Below are 20,834 nucleotides of genomic sequence, written 5' to 3'. Positions count from 1 at the left end.
TGCGCAACAAAACCAACAGATCCTTCTCCATTTTTATCCTTAGAGCAATGCCTGTAGTTTTAGCCAGGTCGTTGCCCCCCAGATGTATAATTAAGGTATCTGGCTTGACAAAACCGCTGCTCTTCTTTTCCAAAAACCCCAACAAGTCCTTCCATAACATGCCTCTAACACCTAACCACCTCACCGATTTTGCCTTTGCTAAAACTGGCGCTGTTCTGGCTAGGATATTTCTTTCTGCCCAGAAAAAGTATGAGTGACCTACAAACCAAATCACCCCCGTGGGGCCAAGGGGAAGGGGAAGGGCTGAAAAGAAAGCAGAACCTAATGATTAGTAACCATACTTATGCTCTATAGTAACAATTAACTGGTTTAGACTGAGGTCCAAGTGGAGGTGAAAAACTCAAAAACCTCTAGAGGGCTTCTTTGTTTGGGGCCAGATTGAATTGAGCACCTCTTAGAGGAAAAATAAAAAATTCACTCCACACCGACGATTGCGGAACGCTAGCCGTTCCCCAACCGTTTGTAAACGATACGTTTTTGGACCCGCGCAACAGGCGCGTGCTATACTTAGCTTATAATGAACTTATATTACTGTACTTAACTTATGATTAACTTATACTTATATTTATAACTAAAGCATTTCAACTCTAACGTATTTCCTAAAGCTGTTGGATTTCCACCTGCCCACGGCCTTGATTGCGCTTTGTGGCAAGCCCGCCACAGCTGCTGACGTAGCTGCGCCAATCCTGAACGAATGCGTTCCGAAATCCTCAGGCCTTAGCCCTATCGCTGCTAAGCCCTTTTTCATCACTGCAGTGAATTGAAACTTAGTTAGCGGCGATCCGTCAGCGTGCGCTAAGAATTGTGCGGCTGCACCCTGTCTCAATGCCACATACTCCCCAGTTAGAGTGACTGGGCAAATACTTTTCACCAGGTGGGGTCTTAGCGTGATCCAGGTGCCCCTGCCTCGCTGGTCTGTCTTAGACCTCTTCAGCTTGCATAGCACCTGATCCTTGCCAACCACCACATCCTCCCAAAGTATTCCTGAGTGTACCTTCTTATTGCGCGCGGTTAGCTCACTAACCCTAAATGCGCCATGGAAAGCCCAGGCGTAAGCCACTCTAAAAAGTGCCAGCTCCGTGGCATTTTCTGCCACCGATGCCAAGCCCTGTAATAGCTCTACCAACTTCGCCTCGTCCAATGGGCGTCTAGTATCCGGTTGAACTGGCTGTACCCTAGACCAACCCTTCATCGCTTTACTTAGGATAAAAGACTTCGTTGGGTCTGGCATGTTAAATAAACGGCAATGAAAAGCTATTCCCGCCAATGTCGCCGCCATAGCCGACTTGGACCTGCCATTATTGTAGTTGCCCCAAACGAAAGCCAGGAGGCAGTCGTCAACAAACTTACCCCTAGCCTCCGGCAGCTGCTGGTATCTACACCAATCCTCCCCGGCTTTTTCGTATGCCCTACGAGTCGCCGGCGCCAGTGACCGAAATGCCAATTCTGTCATGCCGGCTCTATCACCTGCCAGACAGAATTTGGACAACTTAGGCCGGTCTCGGCTGCTGTTGGAGCTAGGGCGCGGAATCTAGTGAACTGAAATCTAGATAAAGCGTCTGCCACTTCATTGTCCACCCCTGGTACATGCTCAGCCCTGAAATTGATGTTGTTCTTTAAACAAACAAGGACAAGGTGCCTCAGCAATCTCAATGCTTCCGGCGCTGTTGCCCTTTGATTGTTCACCGCGTGAACAACCCCTAAATTATCGCACCAGAAGATGATGTTTCTGTTTGCTAGCTGGCCAGCCCATAGCTCTACTGCGACTATAATAGGGAAGAGTTCCAGTAATAACATGTTCACCGTGAACCCTCTGTCAATCCAGGATTGGGGCCACTTCTCACAGCACCACTCCCCCTGAAAGAAAGCCCCAAAACCAGATGATCCCGCAGCGTCCGTAAAGAGCTGCAGGTCCCAGCTTGAGGCCGCCTCAGACTGCCACATTAGACGCCTGTTAAAGTCTACCAAGAATTCGGACCATGTCCTCAAATCCTCCTTGATTTCCTTTCCCAAGCGAATTGTGTGGTGCGGGTCCCTGACCCCTGCCGTGGCCCTTTCCAATTTCCTACAGAAAACCCTGCCCATGGGTATGACCCTACAGGCAAAATTTAAAGAACCCAGTAGGGACTGGACCGTTCGTAGCTGGACCCTCTTTCTAACCTCGCAATCGTCTATCAGCTCCCGCAGCTTGTGGACCTTGTCCGCTGGCAGCCTACAGCAACCTTCCCCGGTATCTATTTCAATGCCGAGGTACGCCAGGACCGTCACCGGTCCCTCTGTTTTGTCGTGGGCTATGGGAACTCCTAAAGAACTGAAAACTCTTAAAGCTACTTGCAATGTCTCCCCACATTCTGCTCGACCTGCTGGTCCTGCTATGAGGAAATCATCCAGATAGTGGGCCACCCCTCTGGAGCCAGCCTCCCTCTGGATGCACCATTGAAGAAAAGTACTAAATTTTTCAAAATATGAGCAAGATATCGAGCACCCCATGGGGAGACATTTATCTATGTAATAGGCCCCTTGCAACTTAAAGCCCATAAATCTGAACGATTCCGGGTGCAGTGGAAGCAGCCTAAAAGCAGATTCTATGTCCAACTTGGCCATAAGGGCCCCTGGGCCGAAACTTTTAACCAAACTAAGAACTTCCTCAAATAACTGGTAGCGAACGCTTGCCGATTCCTCTGGAATGGCATCGTTGACGGAATTGCCGGGTGGGTGGGACAGGTGCTGTATCAGGCGAAATTTGCCTGGCGTTTTCTTGGGCACCACACCCAGCGGTGATATGCATAGGTCAGGTATGGGGAGTACCTCAAATGGTCCCTCCATCCTGCCCATCTTGACCTCATTTAGCACCTTGTCCCTAACCACCTCCGGCAATTCCCTGGCCGACTTTAAATTCTTATTTGTGGATGTGTAAAAACTTTTTGGGATGGGTAATGAAAAACCATGAACAAAACCCTCCAACAAAAACTCTGCATCGGGCTTATTGGGGTATTCCTTTAAGTAAAGGGCCAACTGTCTTATGTTTATAGGGGATTCCGCCTTATTTAGAGCTAGCCGCTCCCTCTCCGGTGTCCCCCGACTTACCACCCCCTTTGCATGACTTGGCAGGGTGGCCTGCTCCACAGATCTTACATTCGTGCTTAAAACGGCACTTGGCCCCTCTGTCGCATTTACCGTCGTTGTAAGCGAAACAACGCCCTTTCCCCCCTGATTTTCCCGATGCTTTTCCCCCCTGAAAGGACTTCTTCCCGGCGGGTTCTGTCATGGGCTGGCTTTTTCCTATAACCTCCCACCAGATCTCGACATGCTTAGAGCCCATGGGCATGATGGGGGTGCCCTCGTGACATAACCTGAACTTCTCATCATATTCCCTCCACGCCGGGCCCTTATAACTTATAAAAGTCTCATTTATGAGATGCAAGTATCTAATCACGTTCAAGTATTCGGTGGGTCTTAGTGTTAAGTAACATGACGAGAAGGCCAGGAAACCCCTTAACCAGTTATGGAAACCCTTAAAGGCAGCCTCGCCGTTGGGCGTGGCCTTCTTTGCTTTATCGAATTCCTTCTTCATTTCTGTTGTTATGGTGAAGAAATCGATAAATTTCCCTTTGCGGATTTTTTCCCTAACTCCCTTCCTGAGCCCTCGAGCTACCGCCGTATTAGAGCAGTGCGATGCCTCAGTGTCCGCTGGCGCTGCTGGTGTGCTACGCTTCCTCTTGCGCTTTTTTCCCTGCACCTCCTTTGCCACTTGTTTCGCGACTAGCTTTGCTAGCTTGCGCGGGCGTTTGGTAGCGCCTGATTCATCACTACCCCCTGACGATGCTGAAGACCCTGACTCACCCGAAGACGACCCTTCTTCTTCACCATCTCCCTCTTGCGACGTGTTCTCGTCAACTTCAACCACTGATTCGCTCGCCGGTGCTTCCTTTGCGGCCGAGGATTCTCCTGCTTTCCTGGGTGCCTTGACAGTTGATGCTTTCTCCCCCAGAGTCGACCGCGGAGTAACTGTACGTGTTGACCCCTCACGAGACCTTGACCCCAAAGACGGCACCGGTGAAGTTGGACGTGCTTCAGAGGCTGAAATAGAAGGGGCGTCAATGACTGTGCGACTGGGTGAAGGCGCAGCCAGATCTAAAACTTCCGCTGGCGCTATGTCTACCTGCACTGCCGGCCCGCGAGCGCTAGACCTATGCATTTCTGCCGCAACCTCCCCCTGCCTCAGGTGACTGTCCGTGTTCCCCGCGAAATGGCCCCTTGGCGGCGGCGCCCAGCCCCCGTACGGCTGCATTTGATATCCCGGGTACCCATATCCCCCTTGCTGGATGTAAGGGTTGTATGCTGGCATGCCTATATTGACAGAGTGGCCGGGCCCAGAACCCCAGTAGGGGAACTGAGGCCCGCCGTAACTCCCAAATGTCTGGTACTGCATGGGCCATTGCCCCTGCCCCTGTTGCCCCATGAATTGCTGAGGTGAAAAATGTGTTGGGCCTCCCTGGGCCCTGTTAAATTGTGGGCCTGACTCATAATTGTGTTGAATATGGGTCCCATAATCCCTTAAACCTGGAGCCACACTTCCCTGGGGATGCTGAAAGCCTGTTCCCCGACCCTGTTCCTCATAAAACATCTCCGTGGCCGGGGGGTGTGCTGCACCCTGCCCGTAATGTCCTCCCGCCAATGGGGGTTGCATACGCCAAAACCTGGGCCTCGGTGCATTAAAATGCCCTGGTATGGGGCCACCTGTGATGACCATCATGGGGCTAGGCCCCCTGCCCGGGCGACCCTCCCCCACTTCCACTAAGCCAGCTTGGCTGCTGGCACCCTGTGAGCCTGCATCCCTGGCCTCCCTTCCTGGCTGTTCATATTCCTGTGCCTGCGCTTCTGCGGCCTGGCCAGCAGGTGGAGCTTCTGCCCTTATGCTGCCGCTATATCCAGGGGAGCCAGCAGGGGGAGCTGCTGTCCCCCTGTCTCCTGACTGAGGCACCGAGACCGCGCAGGGAGCCGCGCGGTCTCCGTCCCCGCTGACACTCCCCTCCCTCCCTGCTGCTTGACGCGAGGGGGAAGCCAGGCTGCCGCCGTCTCCGGCGTGCAGAAGAGAGCCGGGTGAGCGCGAGGGGACAGCTGACGCGCCTCCCGGCTCTCCCTCCCTGCAGACCGCGGCCGCCATTCCGGACGCACCGGCATCCCCGCCGCCCGCCGCCATTACGCTCCCAGGACCCTGGGACTGCAAACCACCCGCGGAGGGAGCAGGAGGGGGAGTCCCTGCGCCCGACCCGCTTCCACCTTGAGCGGCGGGTGACACAGGCCGCGAACCACCGCCTCCAGCTACCAGCACCACCGGGCGGCCACTCACATCCCCACGCCCAGGGACATGGCTGAGCGGGCGCGCGGCGTCCGCCAGCCAGCGCGGCGGTGGGGCATTCCTTCTGGGTCTGTTAGACATGTTTGAGGTAAGATGCTGCAAGCTTTTACTTATCTTTATTCTCCGTGACGCTGATCCCTGCAGATCAAAGAATCAAAGAGGGCGCATACCCTTGCTGCCCTAACCTATATACCCTTGACCTGGGGTGCAACCCCCTTTGCCCCCCATTGGTGGGGGCTTCCCGCCCTGGGTTAACCCCTCCTTCTATGCCCTATCACTATCACTGAACTTTATTTACACAGCCCAATTCACAGGCTCTTAACTGCACTTGGGCTTATTCAGCCCTCGTTTAAACTTATCCTGGCAGCCTGTGTTGTATGTCTGAGAGTCTTCACAAACTGTCCTGTAAAAGGGGGGGGGGGTCACTACCCTCCAGTGGGGGGTTATTTTTACAGTCTCTACTCGCCCGACTATGGAAATAACACATTTGTGATAATCAGTCTTGGATTTCTTCAGGGATATTAGTGGTAATAATTCTTTCAGTTGTCTGCCAGGCCGCAAAGCTAGCATGCAAGTGTGCTCAGCCTAGGCATTGTGCCGTTCAAATGCTGCCACATGTCATGTTACCCGCACAGAACCAGGACAGCTCTACTGAGTCTGAGTGATCGTGAGGAGTAGGACATGGGTCTTCAAACTGCAGCCCTCCAGATGTTGTGAAACTACAAATCCCAGCATGCCTTGCCACAGTTTTAACACTCCCTTATAGCAAAACTGTGGCAAGGCATCCTGGGATTTGTAGTTTCACAACATTTGGAGGGCCGCAGTTTGAAGAACAATGGAGTAGGAGGTGGTAGGCAAGGTTCATTAACTGTACGAAGGATATGATCCTAACTGTCTATGCTCACTGCTACCCCTTCTGTGTCACTCCTGTCTGTCTTAACCTTCCCTTCAGAATGTAAGCTCTCCCGAGCAGGGCCCTCTCTCCTCATGTACCTTTCTTAGAATATATATCTCTACCACCCTGATGATTGCTTCAGTGTCCTGTCCCCTGATGTAACTATCCTTCTTTACCATGTACTTGTCCTAAATTGTCTTGTACTGTCATTCGTTATTTGTTTTTTTGCTCATTTATGTATTGTTAGGCGCTGCAGAAACCTTGATGCGCCATATAAATAAACGATGATGATTATGCTCTATATTTTTCCAAATGTCAGTAGATTTAGTTGGCGTGGTCCATGCTTGCTGACATCAGCGATCTGTTCTCTCCTGATGTTTTGTTTTTGTCTAGAGAGAACGTTCTGTTTATTAAAGAGCTAATTCTATTTTAAAGACTGATGTTATATCAGCCGTATCTTTGTTCAGACTTGGTCCAGTTCTTAGAACATTGCGTTTGCTCTCTTAATTGTTTCTAAATTTAAAAATGAAAGTTCTGCCGCGCCTCACTACATTACTGGATTTAAATAGTTTAGGGATAATATGCTATCCCGAGATTGCCTGTTATGAAAGGATTATGCAACAAGTTATTTGCATCTGTCAATTATCTGCAAGCGCACAATAATAATTGTCATCTGTGTTTCGGATTCTCCAGGAATATGAAGAGCGAATAGGACGCGCTTCAAAGTCTTCATCTCCAAAACAGAATGTGAGGAAGAACCTGGTGTTTGAACCCCTGTCCACGACGGCTCTTATACTGGAGGACCGGCCAGCGTGAGTGATACTCTATCGTACATAACAAAAATGTACTCGCCATGTAACACAAGTCACATTATCACCTGTCTTAAGTCGTGGATCAACACATCAAATAAGTGAAAATACCATTTATTCAAAATAACTAATTGTAATAAGGATGATTATCCCTCTATAAAATAAGGCACAAATACCTCTATTTTGAATTGAAAGTTCTCAGCTCCTTGGAGATATTTACATGAGTATATTTAATGTAAAGAAAAGCACACTTGGTTCCCCAGCAACACTGTGTGATATCAGTAACCAGATTTAAATGTACATGATAATATAAGTCTGAGATTTTGGTTACATACTGTATTCCCAAATATATGGGAAGCCCCCAAGGTAATTGTCAAGGCCTCTCTGAGTATTGGGGCTTCCTATTTTTATATCTAGGTTCAGGGTGCAGCACCCCAAAAATCAGGAATCCCAAAGCAGAGCACCAGTGAAAAAACTAAAGTGTTACTGTTAAGAATATGTATGTATGTATATGCCAGCTGGACAATTCATTTCAAATTCATTTACTGGAGAATCCGCAGTTCTGTAAGTGGTGCTTGTGGTAATGTATGTATCCAGTATTGAGCAGAAAGCGTCCTGATATATTTCCCAGCAATACCCAAAATGGGGGTTGGCCAATCTGATTAAAGTCTGTTTTTAGAAAAATGTCTTTGCATAGGTTGGAAGAAACGGAAACGGTGTTGATAACATCCTCCTTGAAAAGAGCTGGTCCAGAACTGTAGATAGAAGAGGCTTAACGCGTTTCGGTGGGGCAAACCCACACCTTCCTCAGGAGCTGAAAGGCGGGAGTTGTCCACACCGAAAAGCTTTGAGATTCAGTTAATTTGACTATCTTTTAGCCCCATCTTTGTTGTAGAATCTGCTTTTACATTTAGTTGGTAAAACAAATGCTGGCTGTCTCCGAACTGCATGATGAGCATAATCTGTTATTACTCTCGCGGTTTTTGCCTAAGTTTACAACTGTGCCTCATAGGGGCATTATTATAGGCAGAGAGTAATGATCCGTGGGAAAGAACAGCCCCGCTATTTAATCCTTTATGTCCAGGGCTGCAGATGGATAATAGAGGCAGCGACAAAGTGTGCAGATTCCTGTGTACAGGGGAATCTTCATTTTCTAGATAGCCTATGCAATCCCTTCTATGTGATACAACCCGGACTTACTATTCTAAGGTTAGAGTGTTTTTGAGGTCAGTGGTTCCCAACCTGGGGTACAAGTAGGCGTACACTGCAGACCAGCGGTTCTCAAACTGTGGGTCCTGACCCCAAAGTGGGTCCCGACCACCTCAGCATGGGGTCACGACTCCATGTTGCTGACCATCAAAGTAATGTGTTTGTTGAGGGGGGGACAGGGGATAACTCATTAAGCAAACACCCTCTGCTTCCCTCTTCTATTCCTCCTTTCCCCCTTTTCCATTCCCTCTTTACCTACTGCCTCCCTGTCACAAAAGCGGTCACTTCACTTTACTGACCACACATGTGGCGGTCATTCTGTGGTAACGTGCTGGGGTCCTGTAATAATATTTGTCTGACGGGGTCCCAGAGCAAATAGTTTGAGAACCCCTGCTGCAGACTGTATGGGGGGTACTGTAAATTAATATCTGTAATGGTGGAGGAAGTCTCCCGATGGCAGAAAGTCTCCCATTGCTGTGGAGATTAACAAGGGGTACAGGAGAGAAAAAAGGTTGGGAACCACAGTTTTAGGTGATAACCAGCAGCTGCTAGGTATTTGGTGATCGCGATCATTGCGCTTCTTATGTTACCATCTGCTGGGGTGCTTGTAGCACAGGTCTAGTCTGCATATTTATTGGGGTCTTTTATCCAGCATTGTGTAAAACTTTGTGTACTATATAAAGTTGTTGTATTACTGCATCGATAATACATCCGTGCAGAAAAAAGAAGCAGCACTGTGACTGGTGCACGTATTACAGCCAATAAGCAGTCTGCATGCTCAGACAAATGTACACTGACCGTGCAATGTTACTGTCATTCCCAGAAACCTGCCTGCCAAACCAGCAGAGGAGGCCCAGAAACACAGACAGGAATATGAAGAAATGGTGGCTCAAGCTAAGCGTAGAGGTAAATCCATATACAGATCAATATCAATAGGGGATAGAGGATCGGAGTACAGTGAGAGATCAGGCCGATTATATACTACTGTATTGTGCTATGTTTGTGGTAAAGCACAGTCTTCTTCAGTAATGTTCTAGTTTTGACTCAGGGCCAGCTTCAAAAATTGATCGAATAGAGAGTGATGTACAGCCAGCCAATCGGCTCCTGACTACCATGTTACAGGCTGGGTTTGAGAAATGACAGGTAGGAGATGATTGGCTCCTTGTTTATTACGCTCCACTTCATCACTTTTTGAAGCTTGATACATCCGGCCCTAACTCAAATATGTCCTCTCTAGAGAACTGTGGACCAATCCCATGAATTATGCAAAGGTCGCTGTTTGCAAACCGTGTTTAATCCTGTGTTATGGCATTCAGGATACAGCAGGGGAGAATCCATCCTTCAGGTGCTGTCCTTTATATGATGCAAGGGGTATTAAATGTTAAAATTTGGAGATTTTATTAGAATATAATGCATTGTTTTGGCAATGTGCGTTGGCTTACTTCTCACTTCTCTAGGAGAAGTTTTTTTTTTTGTTTTTTTTCAGTAGCTTTGTCATACTTTTGTTTTTGTCACACATTTGCTGTTGCTATAGTTGCAGTGTATAAAAGGCATTGGGCTGATGGCTGTATTTCTTTCTGTACTGCAGCGGATATCTATGGTGTGTTTAAACTAATAATGCATCTCGCATTATTTGTTTGGAATTGGTCCCATCCAGAAACTCACCCACAATTCGCCCCTGCTCACGTGTTTCTCTAGCTTTGCTGCAGCCCACATTTTCTCTCTACCTCTCTGGAATCCAATTCCTTGCATACCCAAATACCAGTGCTGATCTGCACCTACTGTAGCTACCTTCCTTTACAGTGTGTTAAAGGACTGAAAATATTGTAGGCAGACGTAGCCTTGCCTATATAGTCTTACAGGGCCATTTATTTTGCCATATTAAGCAATGTGTGGCCCAGACACAGTTTTGCGGTAACCGCATGCTAAAGGTGTGGCAGGGTATACTGGGATGTGTAGTTCCACAGCAGCTGGAGTGTCAGAGGTTTCCCCTGATCCGTTTGGAAAATATGCATTTCTTCGTGTTAAAGGTCCATACACACTGGGCATTTTTGCCCAGTGTGTATGCAGAGCGATGATGGGGAAAATTGCTGTGCCGATAATCGCTCAGTGCATAAACACACTTAGCAATTTTCCCCGGGGTGGACGACTTTCCATAGCAGGACACTATGGAAAGCCATCCACTCAGTTGCTCCTCTGCTGGTAATATCATACCCTCCAACATGACCCATTCCATTAGGTACAAAATGCTCTGTTCCTGGACATCCCTGCCAGTGACAGTTACAGAGGTGGGACTGCACCACTGTCCAATATTCAAATAGGGGAGCCACACCAAACATCACTGTCCTGGACTCACTGGCAGTTGATGTGACACCCCCTCTTTGAATTTTGGACTGTGCAGGAGTCCCACCTCTGTAACTGCCACTGGCAGGGAAGTCCAGGAATAGAGCATTTTGTACCTAATGGAATGGGTCATGTTGGAGGGTATGTAATACCAGCAGATGAACAGCCGGGCAAGAGATGAGGGAGCAGGCATCAGCGCTCACCACTGCCCTGTACACACTGGGCGGCTTTCGAGCTGAGAGCTACTCAAACGCATAAACATAGCTGCTTTCAGCTCAAAGTTGCCCAGTGTGTATGTGCTTTAACTGTATAATGTACACTTTGCACCATGCTGCAGAATAGTCTACTGCTATTAAAGCAGGTCAACCGTAATAAAACCAGCAGTATGACAGGACAAAGTCCTTCACCAGAGCAGGATTGGAATTTTATTTTTCCAGATTCCCCTTTAGTAAATAAGAACAACTACAGTAAATTGGGGCATGTGCGCTGATCTGGAAAATCCGGGGTTAATGAGTACTCGTCGCTGAGGTCTTTGATTAACTTTCCGCCTGATAACTTGTATCCTGACAAATGTCCAACAAACCAATCAATACAGGGTTCTGTAGACACTTGTGCAAATGGGCATGTTTTATTCATAGCGGGGAGAGACGTCCGCTGGCCGAGTACATTTCCTGCCTTGTGTAATGGCGTTCAAAAGCAATACGGACACCAATTCATTGCTTTATGTACATGCATGACAGATTGAATGCCAGTATACTCTAGACAGTGTCTCAGCGCTGCCGTCCTGCAACTATTACCCTGCTCCTGTAATGATATTCCGCTCTACCATCAATTCTTCCTGACATTCTCATTCCCCTTATGTGCACTGAGCCACCAGTCACTGTTGCTTGCACACATCCATTAGAAACCGTCCTTCTAGCTGCAGTGATACAGCAGCCATCGGTAAGCTGGTTTGTTTTAGTCCCTTTGGGTCACATGTATCAAGCTTAAAGTGTAGAGAGTGATAAACAGCCAGCCAATCATCTCCTACCTGTCCTTTTTCAATCTTAACCTGTAACATGGTAGTCAGAAGCTGATTGGCTGCTTGTTTATCACTCTCTACTTCATCACTTTTTGAAGCTTAGTGCATCTGGCCCATTCAGTGTAGGTCAACCATAGCTGGTTTTAAATGACGCTGTCTTGATGGACCCACCAGCCTGCACACATCCATTACCGTTGCACACTTATTATCCATTCTCAAGGGATGCTTCTGTAAATGTTTTTAGGGTTCCCCAGGTACATGGGCCCGCTTTAGGGTTCTCCAGGTACATGGCCCCGCTTTAGGGTTCTCCAGGTACATGGGCCCGCTATAGGGTTTTCCAGGTACATGGGCCCGCTATAGGGTTCTCCAGGTACATGGGCCCCCTATAGGGTTCTCCAGGTACATGGGCCCGCTATAGGGTTCTCCAGGTACATGGGCCCGCTATAGGGTTCTCCAGGTACATGGGCCCGCTATAGGGTTCTCCAGGTACATGGGCCCGCTATAGGGTTCTCCAGGTACATGGGCCCGCTATAGGGTTCTCCAGGTACATGGGCCCGCTATAGGGTTCTCCAGGAACACGGGCCCGCTATAGGGTTCTCCAGGTACATGGCCCCGCTTTAGGGTTCTCCAGGTACATGGCCCCGCTTTAGGGTTCTCCAGGTACATGGGCCCGCTATAGGGTTCTCCAGGTACATGGGCCCGCTATAGGGTTCTCCAGGTACATGGGCCCGCTATAGGGTTCTCCAGGTACATGGGCCCGCTATAGGGTTCTCCAGGTACATGGGCCCGCTATAGGGTTCTCCAGGTACATGGGCCCGCTATAGGGTTCTCCAGGTACATGGGCCCGCTATAGGGTTCTCCAGGTACATGGGCCCGCTGTAGAGCAAAACTAAATTATGCAGCACATACATTGTATAATGTTCTAGCGGAAGACCTTTGTTTGAGACCAGTGGTCAATAAAGTGGCTCTTCTGTATCAAACAAGGCATAGGTCTACCAGGGGGATACACAGTTATTATGAGCATGACATGGAATTATCACCCAGGTGTTTGTACATACTACTGCCGGATTGCACCCTCTGTGACCTGCTTTTACAAAAGCTCGCGCTTTGCTGTCTTAGTAAGTGCAATGTAGATGCTTCCATATAAATAATGTAGGGATGCCTTCACTTATTCATCAGGAATGCTTTTTTTTCTTTTTTTTGTACTGCAGGGCTAGAACACACTCAAGGTGTGTGTGTGTGTGTGTCTGTGTGTGTGTACACACAGTATCAACTGCAAGGACCCGGCGGGATGTAGGCATCTGCTGGCATTGAGCAGCATGGCCCTTGTTCAGAGATTGTAAAAATAGACTGCAGCACAGTCTATTTCCACATTCAAATCTGATGCGCATCAGGGTCGAATCTGGATAGTAGGTTGCAAAGCACAGTGTAATTTCGCAGCATTAAGGCCCCCATACACGAGGCATCCCTGCCACCGGGAAGGTCCCGGCAGCTCGCAGGCTGTCGGGTGTCTGTACACTGCTGCGAGACATCACAGGCAGTGTATGGGCACCTTTTAGAGTAGTTTATATGTACAATATATTGGCGCATCTATATGTGCTCATACACTATACATACTATAAAAGGCTAACTACTCACCTTCTTGAAATGAAGTACCATCAGTGACCACTAGAGGGCGCTCAACAGATCAAATAACTTCTTAACAGAAAGTGAAAGCTAAATGATTTGTTTCAACCCTGCTGAATATGTAGAGAGTGTAGGGATGGGCATCGTTGCCATGGTCATCGATTATTACATCGAAAGCAATAGTGCAGCTGGCCTTCGTAGTGGCATACTATGCAATGGGTGACCTTCAATCTTTTTACCGATCGATGGTCATCAATTTTCATAAACTGATTGTCCTGTCTGCCACTCAAACATGGGAGCAGGCTTCACGGGTGTCGGGGACGGGGCTATGCTCCGTGTGAAGGCCCCTTGGGGGAGAAACTATTTTATGCTTGATATCGATGGGGGGGGAAACCATCTGGTTCTCCCCCCATCGATGGCAAAACCGTCCATAAACCATCATCGATTTCGAATCCTAGATGGTTGAGAGCTATCCCTAAGAGGCAGCTGTGATGACAGATTTGAGGTAGGAGCAGATAGGGACCAAGCAGTCATTTTGACAGACTTTTAACTAGTTTAAAATTAAGTAATTGTTCCGGCTCTCGCCAGCTTTGAATAATTAAAGCTGGCCTTTTGCATGTTTTCCCAAAGAAATGTTGTGATCCCCAGTGTGCCGGCAGCATAGCCCAAACCAGCGGTACATTTATTATACATCAGCCTGCTAGGGAGCTTTACACATATTCCATCATTCCAGACTAGACGTGACCGTGTGTCATTGTCAGCTTTGTTACTGTGCCCAGATTTGTTTAAATTCATATTACCTCCTGCCAGATCATTCATTTGAATTCATGAGCTGATCCCAGATGGTTTCTAGTGCCGCATTAACTGGAAGAAATGTCCTTTTATCAACGTCATCATCTCCTGCTCTTTAGCTTGTGGCTTTTATACCAGCAATGTCTAATTTGTACTTTGTGTTTTCAGAATACAAAGAGGCTCAGCGAAGGAAAAAACTGTTGGCGGAGAGGTGTAAACTGGAAGAAAGTATTGGGAACGCCGCTTTAACGTGGAACAATGAAATTCTACCCAACTGGGAAACCTTGTAAGAGACCCTGGGATGCCGAAGGGGGAAATTATACATCCGTTCGCCAATGATGTATATTTCACTTGTGCCGTTATACACGTGCATAGGTTTATTCAGTTAAGCGCGATTGGCAGTTGAGAGAGGGCGCAGTGCAGGGGTGGTGCACCTATATATATGTGATATACAGTGCACAAAACCACCTAGAACGCAGCTAAAAAAATATATTTCTGCGTGTGCCCATCTTTGGCAGTGTACAGAAATGGACAGTATTGTTTTTACCTAAGATTTGCATTCTAGGAACACTGCACCCATATTTTAAGCCCAAAAATGTGTTCAATCAAATTATTATTATTTTTTATTTTTTTATTTTGGTGTTTAATGATCAAAAATATTGCAGCAGCATGAAGTTATGTGCATGCTGGTTATGTAGAATGTATTTTTCCTTTTTTATGGGGAGATTACATTCTATGAAATATAATTGTACTTGTTCCATGTACAACTATATCCCAGAAAGTTTTATTTTTTGGTTTTGTTTTTCATTTTTGTTTGTCTGCAGCATTGTATTCAATGGTTCAGGTGTACACACTTTTCTGTTGTGACTTTGTTTAAAAGTAAGGTGTTAAAGTGAGAGAAGATAAAATTGCGTGCGCTGATATTTTACCTGGTAGCTTGAAGAGGCGATACCCAGGGGCAAATTTGAAATCTCCAATTCCTGCTACCCTCATGGGATTGGCTTTCCCTGTACAAAGCAATCCTATTACAGAACTGAACCCCGAGGGATACATTTACTAAAGCTTCTAAAAGTAAAAAGGTGATGTTTCCCGTAGCAACCAGATTCTGTCTATTTCTAGGATGCATTAGAGAATCTGATTGGTTGCTATGGGCAACGTCACCTTTTTAATTTTTAGAAGCTTTAGTAAATGTGCCCTCTGGATTTGTGAAGCGCTAGTGTTCTGTGCGCCATTTGGTTGCAGTGTTTTCTATGTCCATCTTCTTGTACTGGACTAGGAGTTAGCCTGCAGGACAGATTGTGCAAACCTATTTTAGTTATGTCATACGGCTTTATCAGCTCCTATCTATTATTTTTCAAACACTTGTAAAATGATGGAAATTGTAACATTTATTTAAAACAATAATAAAAAAAAAAATACTGGACATTTTAGGTGGGACAGTTAATTGATTTGATAACGGTGGTGCTAAACGGCATTAAAGAAGCGTTTTGCACAGATTTTTTACCTCTGGACCATTGAGACGCATTCTTCCAACATTTAATAAAACCATAGGCTTAATTATGGTTTTTACTTTAGTCCCTCCTACATAGCTTGGATGCTGCAGTTTTACACTCGAGTTTGTTTTTAGTGCTCTCTTGTGATATAATGGATGGCCAGAAGCTCTGAGCTGTAGTGTCGTATAGGGTAGCGGTAAAAGAGCACTCTGCGTTCTCTTCCCTGCTGTCATGCACAAATAACAGTGCTGTATGGAAGAAGACTGGGCAGGCTAAAGTCCACCAAGAGCTGCCTTTATAGTGCATGTGGGGGGCCTGTGGAGATGGGGTTTATAGATCTCGCACATCACCTTCTAGTGCTGTAACCTAGCCGCATATGTGTTTGGTACAATCCTTGTGCTTTCTCTCCTGCAATAGGTGCTGTTCTCGCAGAGTCAGGGAGCTGTGGTGGCAGGGAATCCCGCCTAGCGTCAGAGGGAAGGTCTGGAGTTTGGCAATCGGCAACGAGTTAAATATCACACACGGTAAGACCGAATTCCGCCAGTCTGCCAATTATCAGTCAGGCTTCATTCAATATTGGTTCCACTAATTCTACTTTCATATCGCATTGCCAGGTCGGACCCAGGATGTTTAACCCCGCCTCTAGCACTCTCACACTACACTCGGGTTGACCATTATACACAGATTTAACCCTTCTTAATATAACCTTGGTCAAATTGCCGGGCTAGTCGACCCGGTTGGTGCTTTCGCACCGCAGGTCAACCCGGAAAAAACCCGGGTATAAGTTGTGTAGTACAGTAAAATACTACTTTGCATTTTAAAAATAATCATTTGGGTGTGACGGTAGATGTAATGCCAGTCTATGGACTCAAGAGTCTACAAGGTTTCCTTTCATTACTGTTTGTTGTGGAAAGTATTTGAGACTGTTGTGAAAGAGTAATTGTGCATTATTGTTTTTATAGAGCTGTATGACATCTGCTTATCTCGTGCTAAGGATCGATGGAAATCACTGAGCATGGGAGGCTCTGAAGGTGAAAATGAAGGTAATAGTTTCCACAGTCTGCCAACGGCTGTCTCCTCATGCCTGCGGCATCTACGTTGCTCACCCTGAGCATGGAGTCCCAGTCATGTATAGAAAGGGAGCATGGGGGTAAAGCTGGGTACACATATGTACAATCGTCGGGCCGTTCTTCCGTTCTGGGGACGAACGGCCGTTCGATTGTATATGTATGTACGCAGTCCCGATTCCTTCTGTGAGATCGATAAATGGCCAAAAACGCTCTTGGCCGTCCACAGTTGGTCGGTCGAAGGTTCTTTGCTGCTTAAAAATCACCCGACAGGACGGCTACATATCGGAACAAAAGTGCCGTGTGTACGCACGTTCGATCGATATGCAGGCCGTTCCTGCGATCATACTACCAAAACCTGAACGCCCATCTTTTTCTTGCGATTGTTTGGACGGGAGTACGTCGGACGTCGCAAGTAAAATTGGACAGGTGTGTACGCGCAGATCGGTCGTGGCTTTTGGACGGTCGAACGTGTATATGGTCGATCGAACGGTCGCAAGAAAAATGAGATTGTACATATGTGTACCCAGCTTAACTCCTTGTTAGACCAGCACCCAGTACTATTACTTACTGCTACCAAAGAGCAGTAATCTATAACCCACCAATGCTGATATTTTAATTGGTGTTTGTTTTCGTTCCTTAGACTCCGGTTTGTCCGCGGCAGACCGGGAAGCCAGCTTGGAGCTAATAAAATTGGATATATCCCGGACATTCCCAAATCTCTGTATTTTCCAAAAGGTAAAGCAGTGAGTTTTTTTTTTTTTTTTCTTCATGAATATTATTTATTTATTAACAGTTTCTTATATAGCGCACACAGATACTGCAGCGCTTTACAAAGCATAATTGGGAGCAAAAACACATATCAAATTACAGTACAAGACAGTTTAGGACAAGTACATGGTAAATATGGATAGTTGCATCAGAGGACAGGACACTGAAGCAATCATCAGGGTGGCAGAGGTTTATATATTCTAAGAAAGGCACAAGAGGAGAGAGGGCCCTGCCCGTGAGAGCTTACATTCTAAAAGGGGAGGGTTAGACAGACAGGGGTGACACAGAAGGGAAAGAAGTGGGCATAAACAGTAGGTTAGGATGAGAGATGGTCAGGTTTTTTGCAGGAGGGTGGGAAGAGGTCAGCTTAGTCTTTGATATTTTAAGTCTAAAAAAGCGCTGGGTCATCCAGGAGTAGATAGCAGCGAGACAGTAGGAGATATGAGTGAGGATGGAAGGAGAGAGATCATTAAAGGAGTGGTAGATTTTAGTATTATCAGCATAGAGGTGATAGTGGAAGTTAAGTGAGCAAATAAGCTCACCCAGAGAGGACATATAGAGATAGAGAAGAAGAGGACCAAGAATAAAATGATGGGGGACACCTACTATCAATGGAAGAGCAGAAGTGGTGAAGTCATTAGAGGTACAGCTGGGCATTTTCAAAACAGACAGTGCAAATACAAGCATTAACAGTGATATTCAAAGTTTTAGCAGTTGCAGAAATGGTGATAAGCTGGATGAACAGTCAGATAGCCAGGAGTAGTATGTTGTGAGTATGAAGTGAGCTCACTCAAAGCAGTCCCTTGGTTTTCTGAGTTGCTGTAGTTTCTGTTTTTCTGAATCACTTTGATATCAAGATGTTAAGTTGGTTGGCAGTTTCTGTCCAGAATAAGTCCAATCTTTAATCTATGTAACTTTTTTCTCCCTACTTAAAAAGCTTCCTACTTTAAAAGCTGACAAAATATCAATAGTCAGCCAGGCTGTGTCAGCCTAGTATTCTCACTAAATACTAAAAGCTGTTTCTAAGTTAATTGATTAAGACGCCACCCAGCCAGAGTCCACTAGCAATAAAACTAAAGGCCCCCATACATTAGGCCGACTTGTCCTTAGGACAAGTCGGACCCAATTCTCCTGTGAGCCCGCCCGGCAGCTCCCTGGGAGGCTCACATACAATTTGGCACTTGATGAGCCAGTTTTTACATGTGATAAATCGCTTGCGATTTATCACATGTAAAACAAATGGGGAGCTGCAGGGCGGTGAGGAGCAGTGGGGCGGGCGGCGGCAGTAGTGGGAGCGGGGGCGGGCGGCGGCAGTAGTGGGGGGCGGGCGGCGGCAGTAGTGCCTGGCCGGCATGCTGTGATCACAAATAGCAGCGCTGCCACTGCGGGACGGGACGCACAGTGGCGGCTATTAGATTTTCAAAATACCTGTCAAATGACCGGCCGTTCTGTGATTGGCTGAGAGAGCTCTCAGCCAATCACAGAACGGCCGGTCATTTGACAGGTATTTTGAAAATCTAATAGCCGCCACTGTGCGTCCCGTCCCGGAGCGGCAGCGCTGCTATTTGTGATCACAGCATGCCGGCCAGGTCAGCATCACTCGCCGCACCTGGCACCCGCCGGGAACTCATTTGTGAGCCGCCGCCCGCCCCCACTACTGCCGCTGCTATTTGTTATCACAGCATGCCGGCCAGGTCAGTGTGTCTGCCCGCCGTGCTCCCCCGCCCCCCGGTGTCTGCATGCATATGCCTGACAGGTGGGCAGGCATATGCATAGCATACAGGGAGGTCGGATGATCTTATGTGCTGACCGTCCGACCTCCCTGATCCGGTCCGATGCGCACGGGACCGCGCATCGGATCGGATCATATATCACACACCTGCGATTTTGAGGCGATTTCATCCGGTTATCGGCCCAAAGTGCCGAAATCGGATGAAATCGTATAGTGTATGGGGGCCTTAAGATAAACAAATGGTAAGAGGTTACATACCATCCCAGCCTCTAATACATTCAAACTCACTTAATTCTTAATACAATTGCACAAATACCTATAATAATGCAATATGCAAGACAGAGTGATGGTGACTCAATACTGGCAATGGCATGTAAGGTTAAATACCTGTAATGAGATGAATAAGAAGACGACAGGCGTTACATCACAGTCGTTCCAGAATAAGTCCAATCTTTAATCTATGTAACTTTTTTCTCCCTACTTAAAAAGTTTCCTACTTTAAAAGCTGACAAAATATCATTAGTCAGCTTTCAATAGTCAGAATAAAGATCCCGCTCTGTTCCAGTTACCTACAAAGTAGCTTTCTGAAAAATGTAAAATCCCAAATAATCTATATAAAACAGGGCAGTGTTTTTCACTCTGGGAGCCACTAGATGGCAGCCGACGGAACAATTTAAGTTTTGCTTTATTCTGCCGCGCGCAGCCGCTGGTGCTGACATTACTGTCATGTTCTGTCATTGTAAAGGGCTGGTAACTAGTATGTCAATAATAGCCAATGGTTTAGGTATATATGGGAGAGGGTGTGGGAGAGAATAGTAAGATAGACAAGGAGGGAGTAACACACCGGTCATCCAGCTGAAAAGCGTGTGGATGTCATGCCATAGTCTTGTGACAATTGCCACCATAGGTGGTCCATGCTACTATGCAAACCACATCCATACACGTACATGCATACACACATGACCTACTCTACATACATAGAGTACATGTGCAGCTGCCAAATATAGCGATCAAGTCTCGGGAGACCAACTTTACTGTTCAACTGACCAAATACAGGGGTTCCAGACTGCTCACAGACCATGTCTAGTCAGACAGTCAATAGGTCGACACAAATAGCTATACCTGTATTAGTTAGACATGCCATTGCACTCAATATCCTGACAACCGTTTTTTTTTTTCTTTAACTGACTTGATAGGATAGAGTGCTGAGCACAGGGAGGCATTGTGCTTGAAGCGTTGACATTTTACATGTGTCATTGCTTCTGTCACGGTCTAACGCATGAGTAACTTTTGGTATTGACCTGTTGGTGTGGTATAGCTCACATTGGGGCAGATGTATTAAGCTTTAACAAGAGATAAATGCCAGGGTGATAAGGAGCGATAAACGTCCAGCCAATCACCTGCTAACTGCCATGTTACAGGCTGTGTTTGAAAAAAGTCAGAGCTGATTGGCTGGATGTTTATCTCTCCTTATCACCCTGGCATTTATCTCTTAAGGCTTAATACATCTGCCCCATTGTCTGTGAGCTACACCACGCCCCCAAATACAGTTACTGTTTATTAAAGGGATCCAGCGTGACTTGGGCGTTAGGGCCTGCTGCTGGGCCTCTTTATATAAGTAATGAAGTGAAATGATTGTTAGTGGTATGTGACT

The 20,834-nt window shown here is 46.9% G+C and overlaps 1 protein-coding gene across 3 annotated transcripts in view; it reads left to right on the top strand.

The window, feature by feature from the left end:
• The window catches only part of TBC1D14 (TBC1 domain family member 14), a 77,254-nt gene that overhangs the window by 44,369 nt on the left and 12,051 nt on the right, over nt 1–20,834 (top strand). For all 3 annotated transcript variants that reach the window (XM_083155246.1, XM_083155257.1, XM_083155265.1), the window contains 6 exons: nt 7,011–7,129; nt 9,159–9,241; nt 14,286–14,403; nt 16,028–16,134; nt 16,573–16,653; nt 17,321–17,415. In XM_083155246.1, coding sequence (XP_083011372.1) covers nt 7,011–7,129; nt 9,159–9,241; nt 14,286–14,403; nt 16,028–16,134; nt 16,573–16,653; nt 17,321–17,415 — 603 coding nt within the window. The remainder of the gene's footprint in view (nt 1–7,010; nt 7,130–9,158; nt 9,242–14,285; nt 14,404–16,027; nt 16,135–16,572; nt 16,654–17,320; nt 17,416–20,834) is intronic.

This window comes from Crinia signifera, chromosome 1 (assembly GCF_055691185.1).
Source record: "Crinia signifera chromosome 1, ASM5569118v1, whole genome shotgun sequence".
NCBI classification, from domain to species: domain Eukaryota; kingdom Metazoa; phylum Chordata; class Amphibia; order Anura; family Myobatrachidae; genus Crinia; species Crinia signifera.
This window is presented reverse-complemented; position numbering and strand designations above follow the sequence as displayed.